The following is a 22,538-nucleotide window of genomic DNA, read 5'->3' on the forward strand; positions in this document are numbered from 1 at the left end:
TAAACTCTTATGACACTGAGGACTTTTCTGTCCTCGGGTACAGGATGGACCTCAGATCTGTGCTGAGACTCATGGGTAACATGAGGTTTAATTTACTCCATATTCGTCCGGACAGTTTACTTTTCAAATTAAATTAAGCCATTTCTTCATATATACGCAAACAAGATAAACAATAACAATCAGTATCTCATATTTCCGGCCTGTTGTCTTGTAAATGATGTGTTTGACGATTTATCTCTTTGACTTCACACGTGGTTTATCTCCACAAACAACACTCTCTTATTCTTGTTTGTCTAAACGGCAGCAGATCCCCGCAGTGTAATCCACAACAGGATTTATACAGAATAAATGTTGTGTATGTCATCACCGAGATCTGTGAGAAGCTTAAGTTTAATTGAGAACAGCTTCCCGAGGCCCGGCAGGTTCACAAGAGAGATAACAACTTAAATATTTACAGCTCTGTGATTTTAAAGACAAAAACATGGCACAAATGTGAAACAGCAACTTTTACTCTTACTTACTTAGGATGTGACTTTTTATCTTGATTTATCCGCAGACAACATTTACCAGTCACACAGTCCTTACCTTGTTCATTCTCTACAGCGTCTTCATCCTCCACTCAGAGTCAGAGAGAACACGTCGTCTTTAACCACCTTAAAGACCTTTTTCTAGAATCATTTTTTTTCATGCTTCATGAAGTTCCTCCATCGATTCTAAATGACACATTTACACATTTACACATTTACACTATCTACTGCTGTGTGATAATCTTTAAAGCACCAAACGCCACATTTCTCTTCCTCTATTGTCGATGATGGTGAACAGAGTATAAACATGATCACTGCACACTCTGATCTCTCTCTGTAGCTCTGATCCGGCGCGGCTCTGCGTTGTTTATAGTCTCCACATCATGAATTGTACATTTATCGTTAAAAAGTGCTTTGTTGTGAACGGGAAAACAGAAGAAGTCTGTGTTTGAAGAATGAAGCGAGAAACTGGAGTATGAGCTGAACTCATACTGTGTGTACTGGTTTCTGTTCAAGGGCGGAAACGATTCATTATTCAGAGGAACGATTTAACTTCTGTATCGTAAGAGATCGTAAAAACGTCCGTCACATGACCGCTCACACACACACACACACACACACTGATCAGCTCTCACATTCAAACACTTTCAGTCACAAATGACTTTTTACTTTTCTGTTACACGATGAAACTGAGAGTTAACATTAATCGTGATTCGTTCACAGTTGCTGGTCAACTGTCTTTTTGCGGGGCTCTCTCTACTGCCCTCTACTGTCTGGTAGCGGAAAACCAGCCTGACAATATCAGAGTCCTCAGAATCAGGAGAACACAGCGTGTCCGCAGGTTTCAGAAAATCACATTTAAGACCTTTTTAAGACCTTTAAATGCCACCTTAAATGACATTTAAGACCGAAAACACTATGAATATAGGCCATTGTTGGGAGACTCACTCAAGTTTATTGAACAAGTTTATTCAACATAAAGTTGTGTATGTAGATATATATATATATATATATATATATATATATATATAAAATATAGTACATTTAGTCAAAAAATATTTACTCGAAAATGAAACAGCGACTAGACTTGCAAAGTTCTGCTTTAAATGAAGGTCTAAAGTGTGTTGTTGTTGTTGTTTAGAGAACAACATCTTCCTCACTCTGTAAAACACAGAAACAGACCTCACAGTCGTTCTCCTCAGTCTTGTTGTGACTTCTTCTTCTTCTTCTTCTTCTTCTTCTTCTTCTTCTTCTTCCTTTCTTCCGTCTGTTGACTTCACATGAGGCAGAATTCAGATTGTGAAAATAAAGCCTGACACTCGGCGTTGCCACTGGTGCAGTTCAGTAGTTGGGTGGAGACGTGACTGAGGTGTCGTGGTAGCGTTTGGCTGCAGTAATAAATGCACCTGTGTGAGATGACAGGTCAGCGAGCGACGTGAGCTCTGTGTTAATTGGAGCCTTATTAAATGCCCCTCGTGCTCTGAAGCCCTGACACATGTCTTTGGGTGCTGTTACTCCTCTGCTCCTCAGCAGACGCTGATCTTCTCGCAGCTCATTATTAGCCTCTGAAGCTCATCTCGGCTCATTTGTGACGGGGTTTGACGACGGGAGTCGCTGACAGAATTTTGGAGAGGCAATTGTGGAAGAGGCTGGGTTGCACCACAGGGGGAGAGAGAGAGAGAGAGAGAGTTTGAGTGGGAGAACAGGGTGGAGAGCATCCTGCCAGTTCAGTAGTGGAGATATCAACCTGGCATCAAACGCCACGGCACATCAAAAGAAGACACACGCCTCCTCCCTTCGTCTCGCACTTTATCTCCTCATCCCTTTTCTTTTCCCTCTGTTACCAAGGAGAGGGGCTGACGTCGCCCACTCCTGCTAGGAGGGGGTGACGCAAAAAAAGCTCTCCAGTCTCCCCTCTCTCCCCTCTCTCCCCTCTCTCCCCTCTCTCCCCTCTCTCCCACTCCCGACGGGCTTGGCACGAGAAGAAAGACAAGTGAGACTTGTGTAGGCAGAGAGAAGGGTAAACCCTCTGTGTTCAAGATTTACATTGCGACATTAAAAGCCAGAATCGCTGCAGGCTCTTGCCAGCTCGGTGAGACGGGGGGGGCAGGAGGGCAGGAGGGGAGGAGTGGAGGAGGGGGGGTGGTTCAGGTTTTCAATGCCAGCTCCCTGATTTAGAAAATGGAAGCCTGAGCCAGGGCCTATCTGTGAGCAGACTGTAGTCGTCTCCAGACCTGGTCCTGGTGAATGTTTTGCAGAGACAACACGGCTTCGTCTGTCTGCCTGTCTGTCTGTCTGTCTGCCTGCCTGTCTGTCTGTCTGTCTGTCTGTCTGTGTTTTTGGTTGGTAAAAAAATCAACTTGTTTCCACCGGTTAGAGAACAATAAAGACCACGTCATCACATCCATGTGAGTCATGTACCTCACGACTGACGATGTGCATGGACCCAGAGTTTGTCAGAGCGGTGAGTTCAGTGTATTGAGTGGAATGTGGGATCAGGTACACGTGTGGAAAACGTCTCATTTCATCAGTACAGTCTGAAAACCCTTTTATGTTTAGTTGCAGCACGTAACAAGCCTCTGTCGCCCTCTGTTGGTCATATTTGTCAAGTGCAGAAACACAAACAGACACACAGAGCCACTAAAAGCAGACCTTGTGTGGATATATGATGAGCAGGTGAATGTCCACAGAGACAGACCCTCCAGTCAACGTCCACACCTCAGTGCTTGTCTCAACGTCCATCTTCCCTGAGTTGTCCCAGGTGTCGTATTGTCTGGTCTCAGTTGTAAAGACGTGAGCTACCAGGTGAATGTTTGATCGATGTCATGATACGAGTCTGATACCGAGACCACAAACTCCAGTATCTACCAATATTGGTCCAGTTAGACCTTCTGAAGACGTCGTTCTCCAACCGTGCTGTTGTTTAGTGACATTTTTACATTTGTTTTCCCTGGTTTTAGGTCATTTTATCGACACAGTGAATGTGAAGCTTCTGAGAGTCCAGTGATAAATGTAGACACTGTCTCATCATGACAAGTTTAAGACAACGAGACTTCCAGCTCCTGCACATGTAAGGACACTGCTGTCCACAGTCTGATCTGTTTTCATACACCAGAAAACGCTCCACAGGTTTCCTCAGGCTTCTCTGCCTCACACTTCACTCCTCCTCCTCCTCCTCCTCCTCCTCCTCCTCCTCCTCCTCCCTCTTCGCTCTTCTCTCTGCATCTGGTAATGCTTTCAAGTCGTAGGAGGGGAAGAAAAAAGGTTTTACATTGGTTGAACACACTGTTTGTTTTGGTCAACTCCCAGACCTTCTCCCCTCTCTTTCATGTGCCCCTCTCTCTCTCTCTCTCTGTCTCTCTCTCTCTCGCTGTCTCTCTCTGTCTCTCTCTGTCTCTCTCTGTCTCTCTCTCTCTCTCTCTCTCTGTGTACAGTGACTGTGCTTCACATGAGATTAGATGGAGGGAAAATCTTTGCTTCCTCAGTTTGCCGCTCAGCAAACCGTCAGAAAGACAGAGTCACCGTTTCACTCGCTGGTCCCTGTGCTCTGTGTGGGTGGGACTGTTTGACACTGTGTGACGGCCCCTAACATCAGACCCCACCCACCTGGGACAGCAGGGGGACGGCCAGTGAACGCACCTATTGTTTTAACTTCAAAGTCCCCGGCTCAGCTTGTGCAGGGAGAAAGCCCCTCTTTTGGGTCTTCAGTTCATCTCGACACACACACACACACACACACACACACGCACACACACACACGCGTGTAATCAGCCCGCGTTGCTAAGGAAGTCCGTTTATTTTTACCCTCTGAGCTCAGTAGTTGTGGGTTTGTGCTGCGGTTACCTGTGATTATGTCTCTGTGGATGGAGGCGAGCGGCATCAACAGGAAGCGTGTGGAAAATCATGAGAGGATTTTTAAACGCTGCACAAAGTGACAGAAGAAGCTGATTGGCTCAGCGTTGTCGTGTCCGTGTGTGGAGACATAAACTTCTGCAGGAAATCCTGTCAAATGTCTTCGTCTCAGTGGTCATGATGAAACTGGAGTCTTCAATACAACTTTGAGTTTGAAGTCTGTAGATGTTGGTGGTCAAATATAACAGGTTCATTATAGACTCATTAATAAGCCAATACTGGCCATGTTTGGTCTAATAAACTTAATAAATGTTGCTAAGAAAAGTATTATTTTAGTTTTTAAAGACCGGGTTTACATATTTAATATTGAGTTTATACATTATTTTAGTTTTAAAATACTGTATGTAAGTAGATAAATGCAGAAGTTTAAATGCAACAATAATTCAGTTCATCGATGACTGAATTTTCTTTGCTCCGTGTGACAAAGAAATCACTTCAAACTGAATCAAACATTTTGGTTTGTGGACGTTTGAGAACATCAACATTTCTGTCGTCAGTACTCACTTCACCAAGAAAAGAATCCACGCGTATAATCATTCAATAAATAAATAAATAAATAAATAAAGATCAGCGTCAGTCAGGGGTCATCATGGGTCATCGGCTCTCTCGTTCATTATTTCCTTCCTTATCTTAATCTTCACTGTTTGTTCTACAAAAGCCACAGAGAGCATTTCTACATACACATATAAGCTTATTTGTGTTTTCATTGTATTCTCACGTGTGTGTGTGTGTGTGTGTACACTGGTGGATTTTCCTCACATGACATCAAATAAGTTTCCATGGTTACCGTGTGGGAATTATGACGACTCGGCCCTGAGTCTAAATGATGTTCATTCAACAGATGGAAAACAGCCCCGTACTCACTTTCACTCACACACACAGTGTAAGTGTCCACGTCCCCCGGTGGACCGCACCTCTACAACGTCCTCTACAGAAAAGTCTCATCGTGATGGAGTCCTCTGACACATATAATACATGAATGTGTGTCCTCACGTTTGGTGCTTGTCCATTATACAGTTACCTGCTCTGACGAGGTCCCAACGAGCTGAGCCGACATTAAAATCAGTCACGAGCGCGACGTCCGAGAATCAAAGCAAACAATTACTGAACTGCAAATCAGTTAAAAACGTGTGTCAATCAAAGGAAATGTCTAAAATCTCAATATTTAACACAGGAGTCTGGTGTGTTTAGCGACAGCACTGCTGAAAGCCTGCATTTTTTTATTTTCAGTTATTTACAATAACTTTACTTACTGCATGTTAAAATGTTGTATTAACAGTTTAAATTAAAAGAAAATCTAAAAGTAATTTAGAAAAAAACACTGTAGTACCCACACACCAGATGTTGCGTGTTAAATTTTATTTTTTACTTTATTTGAACAGTATAAACCATATTTTAAAATATTGGTCAAAAACAGGCCTCTCTGTTTACTGTAAAAGTGTCCACTATAGTTCCAGGGTCTCTGGACTTGGGTCTCTGCTGTGATTGTGTCCGTGTCTCTGCTCAGACCTTGACATTGAGCTCTTGAGTGAGTTTGTCATGAAGCGACACGTCTAACTCTCTCTCTCTCTCTCTCTCTCTCCCTCTCTCCTCAGGGACGTCATCAAGAGAATAGACCAGTCAGAATTTGAGGGATTTGAATACATCAACCCCCTGCTGCTGTCCACAGACGAGTCTGTATGAAGGAGAGACACCAGAGCTTCCTCCTTCGCCCACCCACTGTCTGTCCACAGAAAAAAAACACTCGCAAAGCCAACACTGAAAGGACAAGAGGGAGGACGCGCTCACTCTCTGGACGTGTCCACAAGGCAGATGCAAACACGAGAACGCGAGAACGTGAGAACACGAGAACGCGAGAACACGAGAACCCGAGCCGGTTCTCTTCCTTGGAGGAGTTTGATTGCTGTTTTTTGTTTTTTTGAGAAAACCAAACTCTTCTTTCTTGGTGTGAACCAGGAAAATAAAGAACATTCCCGTCGTTGCACTGTCCCCCCTCCCCCCCGTCCCCCCTGTCCCCCTTGGTTTTTTCTTTCTCCTTTGGCGTCTTTCCGTTCTCCCACATCAGAATGTCCACCCTCATGTCAAAGCACGACTGGCTTTGTCTTCTGAGCAGAGAGCTGTTGTTGATCCTGTGCCTGCCACCATGAACACACACACACACACACACGCACACACACGCACACACACACACACACACACACACGCACACACGCACACACACACACGCACACACACACCCCTGGATGACTTTGACAGTTTCCGCTGAGAAACTTCACATTTTACGTGCACTTTCTTTTTTTTCTCCTCCATTTATTTTTATTTTATGTTTTTTAAAAAACAACAAACGAAACAAGAATGTACAATGACAAGGAAAAAAACAAAGTTATTGTGTATTATATTGTAGGTAGTGAATCCAAAATTTGACGATGCCTTTTTATTGATGCGAGTGGCACATTTTTCATCCCTGGAACATTTAACTTTTCCTTTTTGTTCTTCACATACGATAGTGCGGGGGGTCGCGGGGGGGGGGGGGACCTGGGAGACAAATTTTTATTTAAGAAGTGCCTCAAAGATCAAAATGAATTACGTTGTCTCTGAATGCACTTATTGAACATCTCTTCACGCACCGTGGAGCTGCTGCTGCTGCTGCTGCTGCTGCTGCTGCGGCTGCTGCTGCTGCTGCCATGGTTTCGTCCACAGAGTTCTAAAGTAGAGGGGAGATCAATAGGTGACACATGACTTCATTTTTAAACCAATCAATAATGATTTTTTCTTTTTTTTTTTAACGAATCACAAATGAATCAGTGATGACTGAAGCAGGTGCTGGTAAGAGACAAAAAGCCCAAACAAAGGTGAAGTTTGATGTATTTACCACGGCAGACTGTGTCCTGCTCACAAACGATCAAACTCTCACTCTGAACGGTCACAGATTTACGATTCACACGCTTGTGTCCAACACAGCGTTTAAAACCAGTCTGTGGCAGGATTTCTCTGCCGAGTCGCACAGATACGGACGCACATCGCTCCTCCACCGCTCTCTCAGTTTAGGTCGCACCTCGTCGCCACCTAGTGGAACAATCACAGCTGCTGTGGTTGAGTAGTTCCATCACTGGGCGTTAGGGCTCCACACTCGTGCTAGGTCGATGTAGACTCTCGTCGGGACGCGTCACGACTCGCTGCTTTTAAAACAGGAAACGTCCGTCCGTCCTTTTTCTACCACAGTCCTGAATCCTGAAATCATGCGTTAATCTCCCAACGTTTAGCAAAGGAAATGTGTAAAATCTCAATATTTCGCGTAATCCTCCACAGCAGGGACGCGGGGGTGACACAGGGCGATAGGCGGGGTCACAGCCTGGACAGTTCGAACCACTACACCAACCGTGTGACCCAAACTGGAACATCATTTACAACATTTTACATCACTTTGTCTATAAATACACAGAAATGAACACGTAGGAACATCATGGCTCCATCCAGCAGATGGCGCCCACGTCTGAAACCACTGTCAGACGTGAACTCTAGAAAATGTCTGTAAGATTGGGGTCGGGACGTTTTCAGAGAACGTCCAGAGCGACTGGTGCCGACTCATCCCGGTCCTGAATCAGAACCTGACTCTGGGTGTGAGGTGAAAAGCCCAGAGTGAAGGTGTAAGAAAAAGCTTCAGAGAAACATTCTATGCACCGACTTTGGCTTAAAGGCCGCCACAGTGCACGCACACACACACACACACACACACACGCAGCAGCTGCCACTGTGTGACCATCTGCAGATGTCATGTGACCGGTTGGTTTGCTCCGCCTGTGGAAACGTCTCCACTTCTATTTTGGGCTCATTGTGTGTGTGTGTGTGTTTCCATCTCTGCGCTCAGGCCGGGTTTTTGCTCGGTGCGGGCGAGTGCGGCTCGCTGCCACATAAACGCTGAGGTTGTTCCTTTAGGTCAAAAAAAGACCAAAATAATCCACAGAAGAAGAGAAAAAAAAAATCTAATCTAAGATAATCCCTCAGAAATGCTCCAAAGCCTCATTTCAAGGACGATAGAATCATACAAACAGAAATGTGTCTCCACAACCGCAGATTTTACAAAACTTGAGTTGCTGTCTTTTGACTTTGAGGGACAGACGGTTATTTTATGTCTCACGTTTTAGTTTGTTGACATTTTCTACACTTGAAAATTAAAATTGATGAATTATGGTCTGTTTTCTGGTGTCACGTTGGAGTGAATAGATGATTCAGGGCGTGGCTGCAGCGTGATTGACGGCTAGTAGCGTCGGATAGGTGCGTGTTTGCGGGTCGTCTTTTTACTTAAAAACGTGAAATTCAAGGCTTCAAAACTCTTCATTTTAAAACAATCTGCGTCCAGACAAACGTTTTCAGGTCCTTTTATCAGCAGAAATCTGCGTCCACACGAACTTAACATTAAAACTAATCATAAAAACCCGGGTAGGAGCAAAAGCAGGCGACCGTTCCACAGATTACTGTTTCTTTAAAAGTCTAATTTTGTCAAACGAGTTTTCAAAGGAAATGGTGCGTGCAGTGTTTTCAAGGCCTGAAAATGTTGGGTTAGCGTTGGATTTCAGGCGTTTGTGGAGCAGAAAACTCCGTCGTGTGGATGTGGAGTGTGTGACCTGTAAAGCACTTATTTAAAGTAAATATTAAATATATGAAACCAAGTCGTCAACAGAGTAAAATAAATGGAAAAAAATGAGTGACATTAAAACAACATTTATCACTTTTTTTCACGTTGAAATCAGCCTGACACACAGTGTGTGTGTGTGTGTGTGTGTGTGTGTTGGCTGCCAGCTGTTTAATGAAATCTGACCTGTGCTAATTCAATAACCACATAACAGGATTAATTAGATGATCCTGAGTCAAAGGACCTCGTTTAGCTGCAGGACGAGGAAACCCAGATAATGAAGCAGTTTTTACACACACACACACACACACACACTTTAAAGGAAGCCCCGCCCCCCCAGGCGGTTTATTAATATCATGTTTTCACACAGCAGGTGAAACCTTAGTGTTTTTCCCCATTCCTCCCTTTTTCTTTTTTTTTTTATTGAAATGATTTTATTAAAACCATTTGTTTTCTTAAGGGACCAAAGGATGAAGAGCGCGTCACAGAAGAGGAAGAGGAGGAACGGGACATTTTTAAACAGACACACACGCAGAAAGAGAACCCATGATGTAAAACGTGAACTTTAGTTTTAACACGCGTGTCGGTGTCGGTGAGATTCACTTCATACGGCTTCACAGCATCTTTGTAAATATGTGTAATTATTAAAAATGATACTGGTTTTCCGTGAACTGGCTTCTTCCTTGTTGTTGTTGTTATTTGCAGACGACAGCAGAAACAGCCTCTGCAGATGCTTCACTGTCCCTCTGTTCACACTGGGATTCTTAATAAAGGCTATTACGCACTTTTTAATCCTCCTAACATCGTTATCTGCGTCGCTGCTGTAACAAACATGTGTTGAAGAATCTGCAGGGAGCGCGGTGCAGGCTTTTACACATTAAAGTCAGTCAGTGTGTTCGTGCATGTGCAGAATGCACCACACGGGGGACACGCGGAGGAGGACGCGTGGTTTTCAGACTTAAAACATGTCCACTACAATCTTAATATGACTTCATGTAGACTTGGTTTTTGCACGGATCACAGAGTCGTACTGAACTGGTCACTGAAGCGAGCTCTGTTACCAAACACCACGGTTCCAACACATTGATTGACATCACAAACAAGGACTTTCCAGGACCAATTCCCTCAAATTCAAGGACTTTCCAGGACCAATTCCCTCAAATTCACCAAGAACTGAATGTGCTGACACAGCGTAAGACGTCCATGGCGTCGTCCAATTTTATTGACTTGCAGCAACTCTGTATGGGGACAAGTGGTTGTCCTTTTTGGACAAAGTGTCTTTTTCTAATTTGTCTTTGGTGTAGGGCTGTGAACTCCTCGTCGATTTATTGGCCGATACGTTCTGGCTCCACCAAAATTCTGATTGGTTGATATTTGCCGTGTTAATTTCATCAGGAGGAAAGTACCAAGTGCTAAAGGGGGTGTTTTGGGAGCACCTCTGTTTCACAGGTAACAGCGTGTCTTCAGAGAACACCCCTCTTGTTTTCACTATTTCGGATTAGCCCAACCTACTAGAGACAGATAGATTAAAGAACGTCCGGTGGTTTTATTGAATTTTGAGCTTCTCATTTTAGGCGACATTTGCAGGATTTTACAAAAACAGATGTTGGGAAAAAAGAAACGTAAAGTTTTATATCACAGCTCGACACTCAGTCTGTGTCTCAGCCGCGAAGCTGAGAATTTCTTTGGTTGATTCTACTGTCTCTACTTTGGTGAGACAGGTCTTTTTCACGTATCACGTCGTCATTTTACGCTCTCTCTCTCTCTCTCTGCTTAACTTTACTCGATCATTGTTCTGCACAGAGTCAACGGCGGAGAGAGAGACAGTGGACAGTAATTAGGACTCCACGTTTGTCCTGCATAGACCGAGGAATGAAACAGTAGGTAATCTGCTTTGCAGATCAAAGCAGAAACATTTGTTAAAAACATCGTTTTTTAGTACATTTACACTTTGGGACTTCTTTACAAAGCTCTGGAGAAAATGAGGGACGGACTTTGTTCTGTTGGGATTTGTTAACACGGCTGCAGAATCCCTTTGATGTGTCTGTTCTTTTGTCGCTCGTCAAAGTCTGAAACCAAAACTCCTGATTGTGTCGTGTTTACACTTGAGCTGCAGTTTAACTTGAACATGCTGTACGTTACTTTATTACTTTACATGTTCATTGAGTGTAGTTTCAGGCTGTAGACGATCACAGTCATCTGTAGACGATCAGTTCATCTGCAGTCAGGACGTGTTCACTACAGTGTGTGTGTGTGTGTGTGTGTGTGAATGGTTAAAGGTCACGGACACACACACACACACACATAAATGATCTGCACACAAACAGATGCTCGGCTCAGTGTGACGCCACAGCAGAGTGACGGTGCACACAGCGCAGCGTGAAAGTGACGACAAAAACAAACACACAACATGTTCATTAGCTCCTCTGATGTTTTCACGGTTGTCTCACTGTGGACAGAACCGGGTTTCGTCCCTACGACGGGAACGGGGACACACGTGGAGACGATAAATCATCAAAGACGTCCGATGACAGCGTACAAAACATCACGATATTTGTCTGACTGAAGAATCCAACGTGTTTCTCTTCTTCAGTCAGTAGAATTCTGTTTGTGTCAACCTCGTCCTGTGATGAGCAGGACGAGGTCTTAGATCATCATCTAAATTCACTACATTCCACTAAAAGAACTTAAAATTGAACATGTGAAATTGACAAGACAGAAGCCCACAATCATTCCTGGATTCTTGTGCAGACCCGACCTGTCGGGTCCGGTCAGGCTCGGGTCGGTTATCCAGGCTCCGGTTTGGAGATCCTCTACTTCAGCTGGACTCACACGAGACAAACTCAAGTGAAGCTAAATTTAGGATCTAGTGTTTCAGGAGCAGAAGCTGACATTTGGTAAAAACTGCCCCTCCTCTTTACCAGGGCATGTAGCTGTGTTTCCCCTCTGTCAGTGTCTCTGTCTGTGTCCCTGTGTCTCTGTCTGTGTCTCAGCCGGTGTGATGTGCGACGTGTCCTCCACACAGTCTGATACAGCAGCTCTCGGGGCGCTGGCAGCTCCTGGACGTGGGCCAGCGTGTCCACCTGTGTCTCACCAGGTCATGTCCATGTTCATCTCGGACAGACACTGGGCCAGGTGGCCGTCACAGTCCATCTGTGTGAACCTGGAGCGACGGGAACAAGGAGAACCACCACAGTCACAACACACACACACACACACACACACAGGAGAGGTGTTCCTTTACTTTAACATTCTTCATTTTTAAAGTTCTGCTGATTCCAGGATACATTTCTATGACAGTTAAAGACATTTTTTAATCACTTATTATGGATTTAAGGTCCAATATACAACACTAAGGAGGAATTATTGTCAGAGACGGAACACACTGCTCATAAGTATGATTTTAAGTAAGTGTTTAATGGCTTTAAATTAAAAATAAGCCTCCATTTTGTTTCTACAGTTGCCTGATTGTGTTTGCTTTATTTCTATGGTGTGAAGTCAGACTGCTGCATTATGAAAATAAATATTATTCTGCTCAAGACTGAAGTCACGGTTATTCCAAACAATCAAAAATGGCTTTAAACACAAAACTGTCGATATACTTTTTAATGTTACCTTAAAATAATCTCACATATCTTTATTCGTACTGTGTGTTAAACCCGGGGATTCCACTGAATGTGTGGATGACGAGTGGGACAGGAAGTCAGACACCGTTAAAAGGCGTTGTTTTCAGAATAAAAGCCCTCGTTTTGTTTCCATCACCTTGTTTTTGTGATCGTTTGGGGCCGTAAAACGTTTTGATTAACTGCACTACTGTGAAAGCCCCTGTGCTTTTGCTCTCTGTAATCTCTGTAATCTCACTATTAGATGTCTCTAATTCTTACACACTGACCCTTTTTAAAGAACAGGATTAACGTGTTCTGTTGAGAGTTGACAAATGTCTGTGACACTTTAAAAAAGAAAGAAAGAAATGACAGCGGCATAAACATCACCTGCAGCTCCAGGTGAACTAACCTCGTGTAAATGCTTCTCTATTTATAACAAACGGAGCTGAGGGAGAAACATTTATTATAATAGTCAGGTTTTTATTTAAATTAAATAAAAAAATAACTTGTTCTCTTACCCGACAGGGAACACCAGCAGGCACATGGGGCAGCTCTGCATCCTTTCTCCTCCTCCTCCTCCTCCTCCTCCTGCTGCTGCTGCTGCTGCTGCTCCATCATCTCCTCTCACAGTCCTCTGCTCCTCCTCATCCTCTTCATCCTTCACCACCTGCTCTTTATTTTCCTTTTCTTTCACCTGGTTGGTGAGAAGCTGTCCTTTAACTCTTGGTTCAGTGTCATTTCGCTCTCCTCCTCTAACTCGTGAAGGTCCTGCTGCTGCTACTGCTGCTGCTGCTGCTGCTGCTGCTGCTGCTGATGATGATGATGATGATGGCGCCTCCTCCCAGCTGTGGACGGACGGCTGCTGTGGTCTGGTGACGGCCGTGCTGCCATCTTGACCCTTTGTGTGTTGAGAGGACGGCTGCGTGTCAGAGGAGCCGATCAGAGGTGCAGGTCTGGTCTGAAGGGGGACGTCCTGCTGGGAAGATCTGACGCTGAGAGGATCAGGACTCGGTGGAGTCTCCAGAGAAGGTGCAGCAGGTTCAGGAAGCAGAGGAACCTCTTCTCTGAAGTCACACCACTGAGGGTCCACCTGTGACGCTGCAGGTCTCTGAGAGAAAAGACGCAAGACTCAATGACTAAGAGCTTTTCACAGGTTCCCTCACCTTTCCAGGACCAATTCCCTCAGATTCAAGGACTGAATGCGCTGACACAGCTTGGTGTCCTCGCTTATTGTTCTGCACAAAATCTCACGTCAACAGCAGAGACAGACAGTGGACAGTGTCCACAACACCACTAGTAACGACTCGACTTTCAATGAACCATGGCTATTTAGAGCTATTTTCAAAAACTTTCAAGGGCCTTGAATTAAATTTTTTTGTCAAATTCACAAACTCTCAAGGACCGATGGGAAACCTGTTTCAGCATCCAAAAGAGCCTCAGCTGACCTCAGCTGACCTCAGGTGACCTCAGCTGACCTCAGGTGACCTCAGCTGACCTCAGGTCATCAGGAAGGAATCATCGATTGGATTGGTCCATAAAATGTCTGAAAATATTGTCACTTTTAAAGACTAAAAACTGTTTTAAAAAGTATTGTTGACTGGTGTTTCACAATACTCCCCCATTATTCACTTTTAATGATTTCCTTGTTTAGTGAGCAAAGAAAACAAAACAAAAAAATGATTGTTTTAATTGTTCTGAAAAACAAAGACAAACATAAATTTAAATAGATGTTTTTGTAGTCTAACTGAAACTAACTGTACAACAGTAGAATTGGGTGGAAATCAGTTTTCTGGATTACTCCAGATTTCTCCTGAGTCAGATTAACTGAGAATGAAAACCAATGGGATTTTAATCTCCTCAGTAGCTCCGAGACCCTCAGATGTCCAACGTACAGCAACAACATGTCAACCTTGTGTCTTTCATCATGTCCAACAATGATAGTAACAAACCGCTTTAGATGGAAGTGGAAGATCGGGAACCTGGTCCCAGCACTGCTGCTGGTCCAGGTGCAGCAGAGCAGACGCCCACAGACTCTCTGCAGCAGGAAGCTGCTCTCTGCTCCACCACGCTGACCTGTGACACACAAACACAACATGGTCAGTGTGTGGACACTCATGGACTCACAGCCTCTGACCTAAACACTTCACCAAAACCTAACATCAACTTCATTCTAGAATTCAAACCAAGTATTAACCCTGAAAATGCCATTTCATGTTGTAAGGACCAACTAAAATGTCCTTCATTTAAACAGCCTAAACAAAGAGTTTTCTACTTTAACCATAACCAGTAAAATCTTCTAATCTAAGCCCTAAACTTAACCAGTTCCTCTGAAATTAGGTTCTGCCATCATAAGGGACCAGGTTTTGGTCTCCATGAGGACTACTGGTCCTGACAAGGTCAGTGTTTATACCAGGTTATAAAGGTCCTTAAGAGGTGATAAACACAAGGACACACACACACACAACCAAGGATTATTTTCATAATTAATTAATCTGTCGATTCTTTTCTGGATTTGTTCGCTTTCTTTTGTCCATAAACCAAATGGAGCAAAGAAACCCGGAAAAATAGTCACATTAAAGAAGCTGAACAATTAGAAAGCTTGTTTTAATTAATGAAACAACTTGTTGCAGCCCTACACACATTATAACTTCATTATTACACTCTTATAATACTCTTCATTATAACTAGCACCAGCCTGCTCCTTTAAAAAAGAAGTTTATAATAAAACTGTTGCCCTGGACTAAGCTGTTATGTTGAGTTAAGTGTTTACAGTCGGTCAGAAAAGAAAAGGCCTCCGGACTCGTTCTAATTCATTTGCATTCCCCTTCAATGTAAACACAATTCAGAGTAAATATAAATGAGTCTGTGTTTGACTCTGGAGAAGAGCAGAATGTTGACTGAAAAGTAAACAACAACAAAACATTTATATTATAGAAACCTTATTTATATTTTTACTTCTGTAATATTTATTCATACTAGCATCGTCCTTCTGTCCAGTTTATTCATTAGTAGCATCTGTGCTTTCTGATACAACACACACACACACACACACACACACAAAATGGGACATAACGATTTATTTAAAGACTTAATTTTGACATTTCTGAAATGATCGATTGAACATCTTATAAATACACATTTATGTCATTACAGGGTCTGTCCACTCGTCTATTGTGAGAGTTGAGTGTTGTATTTAAAACGGTAAACGTCATCAAACTCGAACCATTGATGAGCCGAATTGTTCACTGACACAAACTTATTCGAAACACGTCTTCAGTCGTGATTTATATGTGAAATACAACCTGAGACAAAGGAGAAGACATTAAAACGCTGGGATTTTAACGAAGGTTCCGTCTCTCACCCGTGTCTCTCCTCTGTGGCGTCACTGGGCAACAGCAGCGGCGGCGGCGGCGGCGGCGGTTCCGGCTTTGTGTCCCGGGAACATGTTTCCGGGTGGAACATTGAAGTTCGTTTCCGTTTCAGTTTGGACTTTGAGTAAATTTCCATTTTGTTTGTTTAGTTTAGTTTTGTTAACAACAACTTCAAAAATACGCGCTACTCCACAACAGCGAGGACTTCCTTGTTCCTGAAACCTGACGTCACAGGAGCACAACCAATCAGACGCAGACATTCATTAGCGCATGCGCGTTAATACTACAACGGTAGTAAAGCATTTTTCTACAAAAAAAAAGTACAAATTGCTTCACAAAATATTTAAAATAATTCAATAAAAGTGCTAAAATGCTCTTAAGGTTAAGGTAAAAACATTTAATGTAAATTCAAACCTTGAATAAAGGAGAAATAAATAAATAAAAATGTTCATTTCATCTATCAAAATTTACATAAAATGAGCTAAACTTTGTTTATGTTTTGTTTTTTAATATTAATGAGTAAATGAATGTCAACATGAGTGAAATGTGGAGGAGTAACAAGTGTGTGTGTGTGTGTGTGTGTGCTCATCGAGCAGCAGGCCATGAAAATTCATGCTCAGGTAATCTATGCAGACGCATGTAAATGTGAAACATCTTTTGCCTCCTCGCTCTGCATGTGTCACTCTCTCTGTTTATTTATTTTATATTACATTTTTGTTATTGTTTATGTATGTGTCATTGTGCATGTCATAATAAAATACACAGCCAAACAAAAGCCATGACAGATTAAAGCAAACACAACAAGAAAGACGAGTGGTTTGCATCATTAAAAAAAGAATTTTAGAGAGAGAGAATTTTTAAAATAAATAAATAGTGACATTAAAAAAGTAAGCATAAAAGAAAGGGAAAATTAAATTAGAATTGTGTGGAAAATGGATGGATATTGTAGATTATCTGCAAATTATAGAACATGGAAAAAGTTTTTAACGTTAACGTAATCTGGTGTTTAATTGTTTCATCTGTTTATTATCAATCAGTTCTTATAATGAACAAAAGACAATCATTTATCACTTATTTTCTGTTGTAAAGCACGTTAATGTGATGATGTTTAATTTGTTTAATTTTTGCTTTTGGCTTCCCCAGTGGATTACCTGCACACATAATTTGGCAGAGATTATTTTTATGACCACCCATTTATCAGAGCTGGGAAACGGCACTGGATTTATCCACCATGGCTTGGGTCAATTTAGATCTCAAACCCGCGGCCCATGGGCCACATGTGGGCCCCAAATTAACTTTCTGAGGCCCACCCACTTAATTTCCAATTTATAATGAAGATATTTCTGTCTAAAACAAACACTTTTATTCCAAAATATTTGTGGAATATTTTGATAACATTTTGCTTAAGTATAAGTAAAAGTACTGGTCTAAAAATGTACTCAAGTTAAAGTAAAAAAGTAGCTTGTTTAAAATGTACTCAAGGGGACAAAAATCACACATTATTATTTTTTTAAATTAAAGGCAAAGCTGACAAAATAAATAATAAAATATGTAAACACATAATGTGTCAGTCAGAATGGGTCAAAGGTCACAAATGTCACTCACACGGGGACCTTAATTAACGCCAATTCACCTGTCCTCATCATTCACCTGTCCTCATCATCATCATTCACCTGTACTCATATCGTTCACCTGTACTCATCATCATTCACCTGTCCTCATCATTATTCACCTGTACTCATATCATTCACCTGTCCTCATCATCATTCACCTGTCCTCATCATTCACCTGTCCTCGTCATAATCATTCACCTGTACTCATATCGTTCACCTGTCCTCATCATCATTCACCTGTCCTCATCATCGTTCACCTGTCCTCATCATCATTCACCTGTCCTCATATCATTCACCTGTCCTCATATCATTCACCTGTGCTCATCGTTCATTCACCTGTCCTTTTAAACATTACTTACTAAAAGTGCAAGTACTCAATTACAGTAACTAAATGAGTAAATGTAATTCATAAGTTTCCACCTCTGATGATTGGGTACCTTGCTCAAGGGTGCCCCAGCCCTCGACCTGGCGGAGACTCAAACCGGCAACCTTCCAGTCACAAACCAAGTTTCCTTTCCACCGGGCTGCCCCCACATAATGCGACATGTAAAATGGAGTTTGCCATCGCCACGGCGATGATAAGATCTCCTGCACGAGGACTTTGGCTGTGCAGCGCTGCAGATGACATCACACCGGGATACGGACTGTAATGATAATAGTTTGTTCCCTGTGCTAGGACACACATAAAGTGGAAAGTTGAAGTCATGATAATGGTGGGACTTTCTGAGGCCTTTAAGCTGTTGGCCAGAAGAGAGAGAGAAAGAGAGAGAGAGAGAGAGAAGGACCAACGGAGAGTGGTTACAATTATGCAATGGAAAAAAGACAAGGGAAAGCTGGACTGGTGCAGAAGAAAGGGAAGAGGAAAGTATTATTTTAAAGAATGGAAAACAGCGCTAGGGGAAAACCTGGCACCTTGAAATAAGGTGAGGTTTTTTTACAGTGCCGTGTTAGATGAGTATACCAGGAGCAGCGCTGCTGAAACTGCTGCTGACTTTGGCCAATCACTTTGTTCTACCTCGACCACAGAGGAGGAAGAGGAGGAGAGGAGGAGGAGAGGAGGAGAGGAGGAGAGGAGGAGGAGGAGGAACACAAAAGCAGAGCAGTGGGCCAGGCCTGTGGTACACGGCGCTGCTCTGCATGGGAAAAAAAAGCAACCCGGCGCCTGGAAAGAAACATTATGTCATACATCCCACGTGATGCTGTGTGTTGTGGTGCTCTGCTGCCATGGTGACGCTTGTGATGATGATGATGATGATGAGGATGATGAGGAGGAGAATAAAAGTGAGGTGGCAACAGCCTTTAAGTGTTTAAAGCTGTCGTGCGTAACTTTTAAATCCAAACAAATGTCGGTTGCGTTGAAGCGGTTGTGAAGTGAGTTGAGAGGCGATGATGAAGTCTGTCAGCCTCATGTCACGTTTCCCCGCGCCGCTCACAGAGCCGTGCATTCTGCGTCAGGACAGCTGGACTGCATTCATGCAGCGACAGGAATGTGGACAAATGCCTCCTCAGACCACTTCTGAATGTGGTTTTTCACGATCAGACCTGAGGACACTCAGATAATGAGCGCTCAGACCTTTAGGGCTTGTTTATACTGCATTTTTAAGCACATCCAGATTTTATCTTGCTTGATTTTTCTGGAAGTTTGAACAGCGAAAAAAAAACCCATGAGATCTGATTTTTCCAAAGCTGATTCAAACCACATACAGAGGTGGTTTCTGATCAGGTTTTATCTGTTTCAATCTGAAGAGCTGTGTAACCAACTCAGGAGTGACTTTAGACTGTGATTTGAAGTTTGAACTGTTGTTCAGAACGGTTTCTTTTAAGTTCAAACCTGTCTTGACCACGACAGGAATTGTGGAAAAGTATAATCCACGCTTTCATCACAACTCGGCTGGATTACTCTAACGGTCTCTATTGGCGTATTCCCACTCTTCATTGGCTGCCTGTGTGTTTTAGATTGGATTTTAATTGTTTATTAATGTCTGAATGGTCTGGCTCCGCCCCCGCCGTATGTTCCCTGTGGCGCCCTCAGGTCGTCCCTCAGACCAGAATGAAGCTCAGACGCTTCTTCTTCTCTTCCTGTTTTTAAATCTCTTTTAAAATGTTGTTTTGCCTCATTTTGTGGGTGTTTTCTCATGTTTGTGTTGTTTTATTTGATGTTTTTAAGTGTATTTTACATGCTTACTATGTACGGACAGATTTTAGACCGTACGCACACATTGGATTGAGTGTCTCGGTCGCTCAGAAGTGTCTTCCCCAGGCATGAGCTTTGGTGGCGGTTTGCACAGTAATCACAGTAATCTGCTGCTCCACAACACAAAGCACCACCTCCACTACACACTACTCACTACACACTCTCCGGTCACAAGAAACATTTATGCTGTCAAACTGCTGAATGTCCAGGTTTTGCTTTAGCAGTCGAATCCACTTCTGAACCTCTCAATGTTTTCGTGGAACGTTCCAACTGTTTGCAGCCGTCTTGCTTTACTCGCGCTGGGACGCTGTTGTGACGCCGCCTTTGCTCCATCAGTCGTGACGTAAATAACGTAAATAACACATTACTTCCTGTGGCTTCAGATGACGTGAGAACAAAAACCTGCTGGACTTGGAAACATGAAGGTTCTTCAGAAAACAAACATTGCTATTACGCTTTTCCACAAACCAGGAGAAATCCGTGTTGTATTTCCACATTTCTGAATTCTCTGAAGTGCGACGCTGGGACACATTGTTTCATGCACGTCACATCAATGTGTCAAGTAGTTCACAAGTGTTTTCCTTCAAATGAAGCATGACAAGATATTTTTGTCAAAGAGTTGATCTTTCACTCACGACATTGTCACATCATTAAAGTGAGGTAAAGAAATGTAAATACTGCTCATGCAGGCAGCGGCAGGTCAGGTTGTCTTCATTCCTCGTCGCAGCTGTGAAATCCAGGATGCCAGAACACAGCAGCGACGGCGGCGGCGGCGGCGGCGGCAGGGAGGAGTTTTCCAAACACTTTCAACTCTGGAACTGCGTTGCCATGCGATGGTCACGTCACTGTGCTACAAACACACACATGTACTGGGAGAGTTCTCAAACCAGGAGGGGGTGATTAAAATTTAAGGGGGCAAAGTCGAACGTGGAGAAGAAACACTTTATGATTCCATCTGTGGAAAGAAAGAAAGAAAGAAAGAAAGAAAGAAAGAAAGAAAGAAAGAAAGAAAATACTGGACACTGTTCCTTCAGTTCACTGCTCAACATTATTCCACAAACTTAACCCAGTTTAAAAAGAAGACTTCCATGTATGGATGAGGGCGGGCTTTTCCACACACCAGGTGTTTTATAGATTTGTTGTATATATACAAAGAAGTATTACATACTTTCATACTTGTAAAAGGCTATAAATGTACAGTATGTGTTAGAGATTATTATTTTATTTTTATCTGGGACATTAGACTCAGCAGAGCACCACATTCTAACGACTTTAGCTCATTTCCGTCCGTCGTCCACTTGAAGCGTTTTGTTTTGATCTTATTAGACGGACAGAGAGGAACCAGTAAACAGCGCCTGTGTTTTTAATGTATTACTGTGAACTCAGCTCCTGCACTTTAAATGTCAAGCAAAAGTTTGACTAAAGTTATTGTTTGTAACCTCATATTTATTATGACGCGTGCTGCTGACCTCTCAGCCAGGTCACACCGGGTTAAATAAAGGTTAAATAAAATAAATAAATACATTCAGTGGCTGCATTCATTATTTTTCCTCCTACAAACATAAACATACCTAAAGTGCCATCATCATAAATCCAAACTTAGAAAAACATGCTTTGACTTCTCTGGAAAAGTTCTTAAAAAAGATAAAAATGTAGAATCTGATACAATACCAAAAATCCTATGTATTATAAATAAAAAGTCATGTTTCTGGGCTGTTTATTTCTTCTTTATAGGAGAATCATGTCTTTAAAATTGCAAACACAAAGTCATAGTTTAAAAGGTCTAAAATGACTGAATCAGACCGATATCAATATCTGAAGATACTCGAGGTTGGGATATGGTATTGGTATTGTGCCATCCCTAGTATGTATACAGATAACAAAAACTGCCATTGAATTTATACATTCTATTTTTATTTATACAGTTTATCCCAGTGAGACACAGGAGAGACACAACAGTACAACACAGAACGATAAATACTACTAATAAAGAGATTTTGTTAATTATATAAAAACACAATAACAGCATCATTTTTGACACAATCAACACCTCCCACGTGTCAATGTGTTTATGTTTATATTAGTTTAGTATTCAATTCAATATTTACAATCGTGATCAAAATCAAAAACTGTTGCTGTGATGGAGAAAAGGAAGGAGAGAGAGAACAGATCCTCGAAATCCTCTAAAATCAGAGTTCATCGTCGGATACAAGTGAAGAACTTTAAAAAGCTCAAGCTCTTAACGTAAGTAAGACGATAACGGATGAGCTCACGAGAGGAAAACAACCAGTGAGCAATAAGACGAGTTCTGTACTGCTGGCAACGTTATGAATGGATGAAAAAAAACAAAAAAAAAACAGGCTTGGCTCGTGCTCGGTACTGTCTGACAGTTTTTGGCCTTGAACGGATGAGAAGCCTGAAGGAAGCGAAGCTGCATCACTTGTATCCATTACCACCTCATGTACAGGCGCAGACACTGATAGTGTGTGAGCCAGTGAGCAGCAGCAGCAGCAGCAGCAGCAGCACCAGCAGCACCAGCAGCAGCAGCACCACCACCACCAGCAGCAGCAGCAGCAGCAGCAGCAGCAGCAGCAGCACTGTAGGCCCACGTCCAGCCTGTCACTGTCAGAGCTCAGTGCTGGCAGGAAGGAAGGAAGGCTCCGAGCCAGAATGACCCCGCCCC

At 42.7% G+C, this 22,538-nt stretch overlaps 2 protein-coding genes across 4 annotated transcripts in view; one reads left to right on the forward strand and one right to left on the reverse strand.

The window, feature by feature from the left end:
• prkcz (protein kinase C, zeta) overlaps positions 1-7,222 on the forward strand; it is a 125,177-nt gene extending 117,955 nt beyond the window's left edge. For all 3 annotated transcript variants that reach the window (XM_058642143.1, XM_058642146.1, XM_058642145.1), the window contains one exon: positions 6,035-7,222. In XM_058642143.1, the coding sequence (XP_058498126.1) occupies positions 6,035-6,122 (88 nt within the window). In that variant the 3' untranslated portion in view covers positions 6,123-7,222. The remainder of the gene's footprint in view (positions 1-6,034) is intronic.
• A 3,560-nt stretch (positions 7,223-10,782) lies between these two features.
• si:ch73-70k4.1 (uncharacterized) lies at positions 10,783-16,267 on the reverse strand. Its single transcript, XM_058642166.1, has 4 exons — positions 16,039-16,267; positions 14,627-14,750; positions 13,196-13,785; positions 10,783-12,235 (listed from the first exon to the last, which is right to left on the reverse strand). The coding sequence occupies exons 1-4, from the start codon at positions 16,182-16,184 to the stop codon at positions 12,163-12,165; spliced, it is 933 nt and encodes a 310-aa protein (XP_058498149.1). The 5' UTR covers positions 16,185-16,267; the 3' UTR covers positions 10,783-12,162.
• Between the last annotated feature and the right edge of the window lie 6,271 nt (positions 16,268-22,538).

Source organism: Solea solea, chromosome 11, assembly GCF_958295425.1.
Source record: "Solea solea chromosome 11, fSolSol10.1, whole genome shotgun sequence".
NCBI classification, from domain to species: domain Eukaryota; kingdom Metazoa; phylum Chordata; class Actinopteri; order Pleuronectiformes; family Soleidae; genus Solea; species Solea solea.